The following is a 12883-nucleotide window of genomic DNA, read 5'->3' as shown; positions in this document are numbered from 1 at the left end:
GGTGGGGAAGTGGAGTCGCGGCATCAGCCATGTGAGGTTGCACCTGCCCCCCAGCACCGGAATGCCCGCAGGCTTTGGGACAGACAAGCAAGCTGCGTGCGCTCAGGGGCAGGTGGCCACTGGTGGGTGACAGGAAGTGTCGGCCAGGGCGGGTCCCCAGAGAGCCTTGGGAGGTGGGGTCACCACGCAGGGTCACCACGCAGGGCCCTCTAGTTCCTTCTGGCCAGTCTGGCCGCTGCCCCTCCCGCTGCATCCCTGGACGGGCCCACCCCAACGTAGACGCCCCAGGACCCCCTCCCACCCTCTCTGTACCACCCACCCAACCCGGGGCAGAACCTCTTCCTGGTTCACCTCCTGCCCCCCAGTCCTACTGTCAGCCTGGGGGCCTCTGCATCCACATGGACAGCCCGCCCCTCCCGGCCTCTGGCTTTCTGACCCCCCCTGCAATGGCCTCCCCACTCGTCCCTGTGGGTACCTCCCAGACCCTCCCGCATGGTCTCCACGCAAAGGGTCCCGCGCTCTGCCCTCCCTCCCTCCTTCCCTCCGCTCACATCCTCGGCCAGCCCTACCTCCCCACTTCACCCCTCCTGCCAGGCCACACCCCATGGGCCGTGACTGGCCACTGTGGGCTACGTATGTGTGTCCCCAACGGGGTGGTCATAGGAGGCCTTGGGAGGTGATCGGGGTGGCTGAGGTCGTGAGCGTGGGGCCCTCATGATGGAATCGGTGCCCTTACAAGAAGAGGATGAGACCAGAGCACCGCCCCAACCCCTGTGTGAGGACACAGCGAGAAGGCGGCCGTCTGCAAACCACCAGGCCCCACAGGCTGGCACCCTGGACTGAGGGGTGCGTGCCCATCGTGTGGCCACTGGTCTGGGTGTCTGTCACGACGCCCGCTCAGCCCCCACTCTCTGCCCCGCACGCCAGGCCACTGGACTCACTGAGGAGCAGCAGGGTCTTGGTGGTCCGGCCCGCCCGGCCCAGGCGCAGGTAGACCACGCTGTCCTTGTAGTCAGTGGTCAGCACATGGAAGCCCGCCACCCCCTTCACTGGACGGGAAGAGAAGCACAGAGTCGCCTGCTCGCGCCTGGACGGTGGGCCCCGACCCCCGACCCCTTCCGCCTGCACGGCGGGGGTGTCTGGAAGGGCCGCAGAGTCCCCTCCACCCAGGCCCCTGGGCACACGCCTGCTACGTCGGCTCTGGGCCACGGTGGCCTGACCACGTGTCCTGGGGGTTCATCCCCACCGGCCCATGTTCTCGGGGGAGGACAGCTGGGGCCAGTGTGGTCGGTAGCCCAACCCTGGGTCCCGGTGGCCAGGAAGCCCTGGACACCCCTCCCCCTGCTCTCCCGAGGGCCCAGCAGTTACGCACAGGTGTTCCTGAACACAGCCCTCTTCCTGTCTTTCCGCAGGATCAGTGAGTGTGCCTGGCACCCCTGTGACCTGGGGGGAGGTGGGCTGTGAGCTCGGGGCCAGGGAGCCCCTTCTGGGCTCTGCTGCCCTGGGACTTTCCAGCGTGGACCCGGGCCGGTCCCACAGCTCAGGGGAAATACTCCAAACACCCTCTGCCCGCTGAGCCCCTGGGGGACTGTGGCAGCCTCTCCCAAAAGCAGCCGTTTGAGTTTTAGGGGCAGAGTGATGGGTATTGGGGTTTCGGGGACAGTCCTTGTGGGATTTCCAGACCCACGGGCCTGGTCCCCGCCCCCACCCCCCGGCTCCCTTTCCCCTCCCTGGGCTCAGGGGTTTGCAAAGGATGTGCTGGGACCCGTGCGCTGGTCCACTCACCGGTTAAAGACGAGGACCAGCTTCAGCTGGTCCCTTTTGTGAACCTTCACTATGGACGCCCCCAGCTTCCTCTTGTCTCCGCCCGGCAGCAGCCCCGGGGTGTCAGAGGCAATGGCTAGGATGTACCAGAACCCTGAAAACTGAGGAGGGGGTGCTGGGAGCACGGGGTCTGGGCTGCCGCACGGGCTTGGCCCCCAGCCCAGGTCCCAGAGAACCCACAGGACAGGTGGCCCGAGCCTGAGGCCCAGGGCACGTCCAGCACCCACAGGCTGGCACGGCCCCTGCCTCGGGGCCCCCGCTGCCACCCCAGGCTGAGGATGCGGATGCCCGGCTGCTCTAGGGCCCGAGGCGGCACCAGGCAGGGCCCTGGGCACTGGGTGTCAGAGCTTCCTGCCCACGTGGGCCTCGTGGGGGCCCCTTCCCCCCCAGCTGGCCCCCGCACCCCGTCCCACTGCTCTCCCTGCAGCAAAGCCCCTCCCAGACGCCCCCCGTCTGCTCAGCCTGTGCCCATGGCCGCCCCCACAGGAACCTTCCACCCGGCCAGCGGCCTCACTATTCCAGGACGTGTCCTGCTCGTGCTGCCTCCCCTCTGCCCACCTGGCACCTCCGGGCCACCTCAGGCTGCGCCTGTCTGGGGGCCTCTGCTACGGCCCCTCCTCGGGGCTCCTGGCATGTGGCCCACGGCCATCAGCTGAGTTTTGAAGCCCCAGCCTGCCCCCAAAAGAGGCCGTCGGCTGCCCCACGGGGCCAAGAGAAGCCTGTGCCGGAGCCCCCTGAAAGCCCGTCCAGCGGATTCTGGCGGCTCTGCCAAGATGTCCAGGGACCCCTCTTCCTGCGGCCCCTGCCCACCCTGGCCCTGGCGCCCGGCCGGTGGGCTAGGGGCACGAGACTCACCTTGCCCCAGTTGAGGTTGTGGGACTCCCTGGGGAGCTGCTCCTGCGCCGGGGACCCCCCAGGCAGCCCTGGCACCAGGACCAGCACGGGCAACAGCCAGCCTGGCCCCATCCTGGCCCTCCTCCCAGCTGCCCGCTGGACGCCACGCTTAAATGTCCCAGCCCACCAGCCCTGAGTGGGTGTCCAGCCAGCCTGCAGCTGCGAGCCAGCCTGGTGGGCCAATGGGGGATAGGGAGCTTGGGGCCCTCCCTCCCCGCATGGAGGGCCAGCCCTACCCTTGGCCCTCGGAGCGCCACAGCTGCTGTCCCGGGATGCCCCAAAGATGGAGACCATGATGTTCCCCAGGTCAGCTTCTGGGCCTCCGGTCACCACATGTCCCCTAGAGCCATTGCACCTGGCAGGAAGGCTCCTGGGCCTCCTGTCCTAGCCCCCCAGGGAGAGAGGCAAAGGTCGGAACGTGTCATTGAGTCACTTCACAGGGACGAAAAGTGAAGGACGTGAAGACGGAGCTCAGATGGTGCCGGCGCTGACGCGGGGGCTGCCGTCTCGATGCCCTTAGAAGGTACCGACGTGTTTGCATATGTGCTCATGTGTGTGTTTGAAGAGCGTGGCAGCCTGTGTGCACCTGACCTCACCTCAAGTGAGAGGCAGTCCCCACCCTGCTCCCAGCCCACCTCCCCTGACGGCTTGTGCTCTGCCAGGACTTCAGGACACAGGAGGGCCGACAGGCTCGAGCCCTCTGGGGTCCCTGACCCACCCCCCATCCAAGAGCTCCAGCCAGGAAAAGCCAGTCTTTCACACCCTGGGCATCCCAGCCCAGCGCCCTGCCCACACTTCATCCAGATCACATGGTCTTCCTCCAAATTGAGCGGACCAGCCTCCTGCCTGCCCAGGGCCACCGTGAGCCCGGTGGGAGGAGCAGCTGCCTCCAGCCCAGCTCCCACCTCCAGGCCAGAGGGACGCTGGGGAGAGACAGGGCTGCAGGCCCGCACTCTCGTCCCCAGGCTGGCTCTGTGCTCAGCCCTTGACAAGCCCACCCCGCCCATCCTCCTCTCCCTGCAGCCACCCGGCCCGAGGAGGCAGCTCCCTGTCGGCTCTTCTGTCTGCTCTCAGCCCAGGGCCCTGCTTGGACACAGGCGAGAGGCATGGCACAGGTTTGTGGAACCGCTTTATTTGAATCTGCGTCGAGAGCCCCTGGGAGCAGCCGGCCCAAAGCCCAGCACCCGGGAGGCTGAGCAGGGAGGGTAGCGTCTGGCCAGCCTCCTCCGGTCCCCTGGGGGCTGCAGCATTCACTGAAAACCAAGAGGAACATTGGGGGACCCCGGGCTCGCCCAGAGAAGCATTGGCTCCCCCAAGCCCCCAGCCCTGCACGGCGGTGGTAGAGCCACTGGGATGGAGGGGCCCCCAGGGCCCCCAGACTCCTCCCACCACACAGGAGTTCAGGGACGCTGGGGAAGGCCGCTTACCTGGAAGACCTTGCGTGCACAGGTGACTGGGGGAGGAAAGCGAGACGGCGGTGAGGACGGGGCGGGTCTCCCTGCCCAGCCAGGCGCCTGAGACAGACTGTGGCCGCTAGCACCCGGGGCCCTGCCAGCCCCTGCACACAGCCCCCCACCCCCAAGACGGGGGCCATCCCCACAGGTCTGACTTTGGGCGGGGACTAGGTGACTCCTTGAAGACCCCGAGCCCTGCCTGACTCCCTGAGGCCTGGAGGGTCCCCAAGCGCAGTGGAAGCCAGCAAATGGCCCCACGGTCCGTGCCCCTCAGCACACGGTGGCGTCAGGTACGGTGACACTCACGGTCCTTCTGCAGCTTGGCCTGCTGTTGGGACAAGAAGCCCAGGCCCTCGCTCCACTTGGTGAAGAGGTCCATGGCCTCCTGGCTGGCCAGCTCCGTCCGGCCTGCAGGGGAGGTGCCCCCTGAGAGCCGGGCTGGGGGACGGGGGCGGGCAGGGGGTCCGCAGCAGGAACCAGACAGACGCCTGGGACCCTGCGCTCTTCTGAACCGAAGGCCCTTTACCACGTGCAGCTCCCACCTCGTCCCTCCCTCCAGGCAGGGTCACATCTCCCACAGAGGACAAGTGCAGGGAGGGGGCGACAGGGAAGGAAGGCTCGGGGCCCCGGTGGGATGAATTTCACGCAGGGATGAGTGATGGAGCAGAGCGGCCGCCAGCCCGCTGGGCTCTTTCAAGGCCTGGACCAGCACGGCAGGGACCCGCAGCCGCACTCACTGTACAGCTCCACGGTGCTGAAGGCCTCGTCCTGGAGCTCCAGCTGTGTGAGCACTATGGCATAGTCCCTGAAGTTGGTGCCCAGCACCCGGTACTCCAGCACACCCAGGGCTAGGAGACAGGTGCCGCCGGGGTGGGGTCAGACTTCGTAGAGGGCCCCCCAGCAGGCCGAGAGCTGCCCAGCTCCGTCCCTCTGGTCCCTGACCCCCACCCGGCTCCGGCACACAGAGGCTTGCAGTGGCTGATGGACAGCAGGTGAGTCCCAGCTCATCTTGGGGCGCCCTCCCGCGATCCTGTCCCCGCGGGGTAAGAATGCCAGCCGCCCCCCGCCCCCGCACACCACAGAGGGAGGCCTGGGGTCCCAGCCGAGCCTGCCCGACGCCGTCGGGTCCTCTGTCCTCAGGACTGGCGCCAAGCCTCTGACAAAGTGAGGACCTTTCACTTCCCGGGGGAGAACGCCACTGAAGCCTGGGGTGGAGTCGCCCCCTCCCCATCCCTTCCTGCGTGCTGACCCTGCCTGCAGGGGCAGGGGGCCCAGGGCTGCCAGGGGCAGACCCCGGCCCCGATGACGGTCAGGGAAATGGAGCCTGCCCGGAATCCGGACCACCGTGGCCGGCATCCTTACAGGGATTCCCGAAAACCCATCTGGAATTTTGTTTCACCAGTTCCACAGCATGCAGGTGGCATCTCTCCAGCCTGGAAAAGAAAAGGATCTGTCATCACCCAGGGTCCGTATGCAGGACAAGAGAAGACAGGTTTGGCCACCCAGACCCGGCCAGGGGCCAGCGTGGCTGCAGAGGGGATTCCGCCCCCCCACTCGGTGGCCCAAGTTACCCAGAAACCCTGCTCTTGACCGAAACGAACCCGTCAGGGAAACGGGCCGGCTCGGCACCTGCAGAATGCGAATCTGCCCCATCACCTCCCCAGAGACCCACTCTGCCAGAACCGCACGGAGAAAACTTAGAAGTTTTGTATCGCTGCTGAGGGCACAAAGGGAGCGTGAGACAAACAGGGGGTCTGCAGTTTTGTGTTGTTTTGTTTTTGTTGTTGTTAATTAATTAATGTATTTATTTTTTAAATTTCTGGCTGCGTTGGGTCTTCGTTGCTGCATGCAGGCTTTCTCTAGTTGCGTCAAGTGGGGGCTACTCTTTGTTGCGGCGCGCAGGCTTCTCACTGCGGTGGCTTCTCTTGTTGCCGAGCAGGGGCTCTAGGCGTGCGGGCTTCAGTAGTTGTGGCATACAGGCTCAGTAGTTGTGGCTTGTGGGCTCTAGAGCGCAGGCTCAGTAGTTGTGGCGCACGGGCTTAGTTGCTCTGTGGCATGTGGGCTCTTCCCGGACCAGGACTCGATCCGTGTCTCCTGCATTGGCAGGTGGATTCTTAACCACTGCACCACCAGGGAAGCCCCAGGTCTGCAGTTTTGGATAAAGAGACTCAACACCAAAAGGGGCCAAATTCCCTAAGCCGCCAGTCCGCAAAATGAGCAGACCCACTTCTGTAAATGCAGCAAGACCAGCTCACGGCCCAGTTCCGTGCAAGACACAGGAATAGCAAGGAAAAACCTAAAAGGAAGTGTAACCAGAAAAAACAAGCCAGTAAACTGACAAGGCGTATTGTGGGGCCCCAAGAGGGAAAACAATGGGACTTGGCACAGAAATAGACAAATCAAAGGAACAGAATAGAAAGCCCGAAAATAAAGCAAAAAGCAGAGGAGGTTAGCGTGAGACAAAGTGCATCTCAGTCAGTGGAGGAAGAGGGACCCCTGGGTGAGTGGAGCTGGGCAACTGGGCCCTTCAGCGACGGTCACAGCTCGCGCATCCCCAGGCTCAGCTCCGAGCAGGTCAGAGATCAGAGGCCCTCTTAGCTCCAGGGAGACAGAAAGGCTTCTGAACATGAAACCCAGAAGCCCTGAAAGAAGTCAGGTGTTTACACCTGCACAAAAACGAAAAGAGCCCTTCCTATCAACAGCTCCTCGGTGGTATAAGAAAAATGACAAAATGGGAAATATATTTGCATCTAACTCTATCGCAGACAGTGGCTAAAATCCCTAATACTTAAGGGTTCTTGCAGGTCAATAAAAACCCACCGGAGGGAAAAATATGCAAAAGATATGAACAGATGTTGGGCTGGGAAGGAAACACAGAAGGAACAGGTACCGAGACGTCTCACTCCCTCGTGATCAGAGAAAGAATCAAAAACTAACGTGGGGCAGTTTGTCGCCTATCAGAGTACAGAGGGAGCAAACGCCCAGCTGGCACCAGCTCGGGGGACCCGCCTCGTGTGACATGAAGCAACCTCGCCAGAAGGACAGACGTACTTCGGCTCCTAGGGATTTATCCCTCTGAGGCTAGTTCACCAGGGTCCACACCCCAAAGTGTGTTTCCAGTTGCAAAAGACTGGAGACCACTTTCTGCCCATCAGCAGAGCCCTGGAAGACAGCCCGGTAGAGTATTACCCAGCTATAAAAAATAGTTCTTCAAAAAATGTCACATAGAGTTACCATATGACCCAACAATCCCACACCTGGGTGTGTCCCCAAAAGAGTTGAAAGCAGGATCTCAAAGAGATATTTGCACACCCGTGTTCACAGCAGTGTTATTCACAGTAGCCAAAAGCTGGAAGCAACCCAAGTGTCCACTGACAGATGAATGGGAACAAGATGTGGTCCATCCATACGACGGAATATTACTCAGCCTTAAAAAAGAAGAAAATCCCGACACGGGCTGCAAACTGGATGAACCTGGAGTCCGTTATGTTTCATGAAATAAGTCAGATGCAGGACAAATGTAGGACTCCCCCCAGATGAGGCCCTAGAGAAGTCAAATCCACAGGAAGTAGGTGGTAGGGCCTGGGGCTGGGGGAGGGGAGGAGGAGTGAGTATTTAGTGGGGACAGAGCTTCAGTTTAGGAAGATGAGAAAGTCTTGGAGGGACTTCCCTGGTGGCCCAGTGGTTAAGAATCTACCTCCCAATGCAGGGTACACGGGTTCGATCCCTGGTCGGAGAACTAAGATCCCACATGCTACCGTGCAACTAAGCCCACAGGCCTCAATGAAAAGTCCCGCGTGCCGCAACAAAGACCTGACGCAGCCAAAAATAAATTAATTAATTAAAAAAAAAAAAGAAAGTCCTGGTGATGGTTGCACAACGATGTGAATGGACTTAATGCCCCTGAACTCTACACTTAAAATGGTAAATTTTATGTTATGTTTATTTTACCACAGTCTTTTAAAACTTTAATAAAGACAAAAGAGAATAAAATTTTAAATGTTTCAAAAGAGGGCAGATTCCCCGGTGGCGCAGTGGTTAAGAATCCACCTGCCAATGCAGGGGACACGGGTTTGAGCCCTGATCCGGGAAGATCCCACATGCCACGGAGCAACTAAGCCCGTGCGCCACAACTACTGAGCCTGCGCTCTAGAGCCCGAGAGCCACAACTACGGAGCCTGCGAACCACAAGTACTGAAGCCCGCGCACCTAGAGCCCATGCTCTGCCACAAGAGAAGCCACCACAATGAGAAGCCTGTGCACTGCAACGAAGACCCAACACAGCCAAAAATAAAATAAATGAAATAAATAAATTTATTTAAAAAAAAAAAGAGGGCAGAGACCCCGGGGACTGACGCGGAACGGTATTTGGCCCTCGTGTTTAAATGACACGTGTGTGCTTGCGTGTGCCTGAAGGCCCTTGAGGAGCTGCAGCAGATCAAAACCGTGGGCCACCTGTGGGGAGGGGGCCACTGGCTGAGGTGGGGGAGGAAAGACCCCTGTTTTCCACCCCTGGGGATTCTGATTTTTCTTTTGGCTGTGCCACGTGGCTTACAAAATCTTAGTTCCCCAACCAGGGATCGAACCCATGCCCTCGGCAGTGAAAGCGCCGAGTGCCAACCACTGGACCGCCAGGGAATTCCCAGGGCACTCTGATTTTTTGAAACACGCAAATGTGTTTCCTGTTCAAAATCCGGCAAATGAAGTTCACATTAAATAACAAAATGAAATGGCTGCTTGCCTGTCCTGTAAGCCCTGGTCTGAGTGTGAGTCCTGCAGACGGGCTGGCCGAGGTCCTCAGACAGAGGCACCTTGACAGGGCTCAGAGCAAGGCCACTCACCAACCACAACCGCAAGCAGGTGCCAGAAAGAGCGTCAGAGACCCCCCTCCCCTGCGATTGCCGTGGTCCTCTCCCCGTCCACGGCTGTTCCACAGGGCCCAGCTCTCTCCAGAGGCCAGGTTTCCATATTCAGATGTTTTCCCACCAGCCTCATCAGGACTCACGGAGCCATGTGGCTCTGGGGCTGCCACCCACGCCACGTGTGACCCCGTGTTCACCCAACACAGAGGGGCCCCCACCCCAGCACAGACCTCCTCTGTCCTTGCTCGTCCTCGGCCAGGCTGGCCCAGGTGGACGGCAGCCCTGCCATCTCCTGAAGGGAGTGAGGGTGCCTCGGGGAGCAGGGGAGAAAGTTTTCCTCTAAGGCCGGGGTCTGCGTGGCTGTTCAGGCCGTGTGACAGTCCAGATTCAGGGTGGGAATGCCCGTGGTGCACCACCAGCTGGTGACTGCCTGGCCTTCCCCACGTGAAAGGTGGGGACGCTAGAACGACACCTCCCCCAGCACGCCATGCCCCCCGCCCCCAGGCGTCCAGGCAGCAAGGTCCCCCAGCAGCACAACCCCTCCTTCCAGCATCCCTTGCCCCAAGGTGTGCGTGGGTCTGCTCCACTGGCCAAAATCAGCCAAGGCTCAGCCTGACACCACAAGTCCTGTCTGATAAATGACCTCAGTGACCACATCTTCTGGAGGATTCATTTTCCGAGAGAACCAGGGGCTCGAAGCCACAGATGCACGGACCCACCTTAAGTAGCAGCTCAGGAGGACCTTAAGCAAAGAAGGGGCCTCTCCCGCTGACCAGAGACCCTGCCAAGCTAACCAAGGTCCTGGAACAGCAGGCGGGGAGGTCAGAAGCTGTGCCCGGCCCCGGTGGAGAAGGCGTGAGTCCCACCCAGGGGCGCCCCAGCCAGGAGTCCAGGGATGCAGACCCCAGACGCCAGGAGAGGGTGGCGCTCAGAGCAGAGCCCAGCACGGAGGGAGGTGAGGGCGGGGCCCGCCGTCCAGACCCCAGCCCCACGCACCGGTGCCGGGAGGACAGCATCTTCAGGGTGTTCTCTGGCGTGAGGGTCACCACGACCCCCTCGATGTTCTTTGTGTCCTTCTCCACCACAAAGTCCTTCTCCCCCGAGGCCACAGCGAGAATGTACCAGGACCCCAGGAGCTGATGGAGGAGGACTGGGTGAGGGGGCCTGTCCCTCCAGCCCTGGCCCATCCTCTTGATCTGGGGGCCCTGACGCAGGCTAGCCCATCCACCCACAGCCCCCGTGGTCTGGGCTGGCACTGGGGGAGCCCAGAGGCCGTGCGGCCCCAAGGCATGTGCTGGCACAAGAGGGCTGTCACCTGCCGAGGATCCAGCCTCCCCAGCCACGTGGCCCGGGCCCCAGGCACCAAGACCAAAGCCAGAAGGGCGGCCAGCAGCACACCCCTCATCCTCGCAGAGGTCTGCACACCAGCACACCTGCGCGGGGACCCAGGGGTGAGCGAGCCCTCCAGCCCCCGGAAGCCTGTTTATATGGCTCTGAATGTACTGCTGTGGGCGGCCGCTAACCGCCGGGGCACCATCCTGGCCTCCCTTCTCACAAGGTGGCAAAAGTACCGGGGCGGGGGTTGGGGTGGGGGAATTAATCCTCCAGACATGCCGGAGAGTGGGCCGTGGGCCCTGGGGAGCGTGTGCGAAGCCCCTCCTACGTAGACACATTCGTGCCATCCCCGCTTCTCTCACTTGGAAGGTTCCAGAACGAGCATCCAGCCCTCAGCTGCACCATCCCCTCCCCTCCCCTCCCCTCCTCTCCGGGGAGCCAACAGTCTCCGGCTCAGTCTGGGCAGGCCAGGGACCCTGCCCTTGAACCCAGGCCAAGGTCATGTCTGAGGAGAGGGGCAAGAACAAGCAGCCCCTCCAGAAGCTGCAGCTGTGCCTATCTTTTGTTTTCATCCTTACAAGTACAGGAAGTCCCCGCGCAGCTTTTTGGAAAGCTCCCACCTCCTCCCGGCCCAGCAGCCCTCCGGCCCCATCGCGGCAACACCCAGCGGAACACCCTGTTCCTTCCGCCCGCCGCTCCCCTGTCTGGACCTGCCCACTCTCTGGCAGCCTCACCCTGCTGCCTCCTACGCCTGCTCACCGTGACCCTGGCCAGGCCCCCAAGGCCTCATGGGAGCTCTCCCTGGGCCTGGGCTGCTGCCCTGGGTCATCGGAGACCCTGCCTGGGAGTGCAGGGCAGGGGGCTCGGCAGGATCTGTCTGAGGCCCCGAAACCCGGGCGGAAGTAACTGGGAAGATGCCTCGCCGGGGTGGGGGACCCCACACGCCACAGCTCCCAGACCCCTCTGCTGGTTGGCTCCCAGGGGTGCTGTGGACACAGAACAGGCAGGGTTTGGAAGGTGAGGACAGATGAAGCCATCTGTCCTGCTGGGCCTTCCCAGGAGGGACCTCGGCCAAGCCAGCACCCCAGCCCTGCTTGGGAGATGAGCCCTGCAGGAAAGGGAATGAAAGTAAGCCCGCCCCACACAGACTTGCAGCTAAGCCTTGCCCTGCTTCGGGGCCCAGAGAGCCTCAAGCCTGAGCTTGGATGGGGGTGGTCCCTGACCACCGGCCTCCCAGATGCCTGACGGAAGAAAATGACAATAAAAGACAAAAACATCATCCTGACCTTCACATTAACCCTGTTCGTTATCTTTTCAAGTTCAATTTCCTAAAAAAAACACTTGGGAGGCGAAGACAATGTGAGTGAGAAACAGCAGGAAAAACAGACGCCAGAAGCAGACCCATGGGTGACGCTTCCTATGCTGGAATTAAAGGCAGACTGTTTAGTCCGCTGGGGCTGAAATAACAGAAAACTATAGGCCAGTGGCTTGTAAAAAACAGACATTTATTTCTCATAGTTCTAGAGGCTGGACATCCAAGATGAGGGTGCCAGCCTGGTCGTGTGCGGATCTTCTAGGTGGGGACTTGCTGCTGTGTCCTCACATGGGGAGGGGCGAGGGGGCTCGTGGGGCACTGGTCCCACTGTGAGGCCCCGCCCTCACAACCTAATCATCTCCCAATCCCACCACGTCAGGGTTAGGATGTCAGCTATGACTTTGTATTTCATTTTTTCATTCTAATTTTTTATTGAAGTATAGTTGATTTACAATGTTGTGTTAATTACTGCTGTACAGTTATACAGAAATATACATATATATTCTTTTTTAATATTCTTTTCCATTATGCTTTTTTAAAAAAATAAATTTATTTATGGCTGCATTGGGTCCTTGTTGCTGCATGCAGGCTTTCTCTAGTTGCAGTGAGTGGGGCTACTCTTTGTTGTAGTGCGCAGGCTTCTCACTGCAGTGGCTTCTCTTGTTGCAGAACACGGGCTCTAGAGCTCAGGCTCAGTAGTTGTGGCGCACGGGCTTAGTTGCTCCACGGCATGTGGGATCTTTCCGGACCAGGGCTCGAACCTGTGTCCCCTGAATTGGCAGGCAGATTCTTAACCACTGTGCCGCCAGGGAAGCCCCTCCATTATGGTTTATCATAGGATATTGAATATAGTTCTCTGTGCTCTGCAGTAGGACCTTGTTGTTTATCCTCAACCTGTGACTTTAATTGGGGGGAACTCAAACATTCAGACCACAGCATAGGCTGTAAAAAAGCTATGGTTACTCTGCTTAGCAAGGTGAGAACTATATTTGAAATTGTACTGTTTTTCTATAATACATTATAAATTATAAACATGAAACTATAAAAAGTGTTATAGGTAAAGTACATCTGTGTAACCCACGATTATGACCATTATCAAAACTGAATCTCGGGCTTCCCTGGTGGCGCAGTGGTTGAGAGTCCGCCTGCCGATGCAGGGGACACGGGTTCGTGCCCCAGTCCGGGAAGATCCCACATGC

General features: G+C 60.2%; 1 protein-coding gene across 1 annotated transcript; it reads right to left on the bottom strand.

Annotated features, from left to right (window-relative positions):
• Positions 1-2827: 2827 nt before the first annotated feature.
• On the bottom strand, positions 2828-10439 carry LOC308618803 (epididymal-specific lipocalin-6-like; the record flags this gene model as incomplete). The annotated part of the gene is made up of 8 exons (XM_081237071.1): positions 2828-2889; positions 3512-3641; positions 4146-4171; positions 4479-4580; positions 4910-5020; positions 5535-5605; positions 10031-10170; positions 10350-10439. The coding sequence occupies 8 exons, from the start codon at positions 10437-10439 to the stop codon at positions 2828-2830; spliced, it is 732 nt and encodes a 243-aa protein (XP_081093197.1).
• Between the last annotated feature and the right edge of the window lie 2444 nt (positions 10440-12883).

This window comes from Mesoplodon bidens (genome assembly GCF_964165515.1).
Source record: "Mesoplodon bidens genome assembly, chromosome: 6".
Lineage (NCBI taxonomy): Eukaryota > Metazoa > Chordata > Mammalia > Artiodactyla > Ziphiidae > Mesoplodon > Mesoplodon bidens.
Note: the sequence above shows the minus strand (reverse complement) of the source record. Positions and strands in the feature narration are given on the sequence as shown.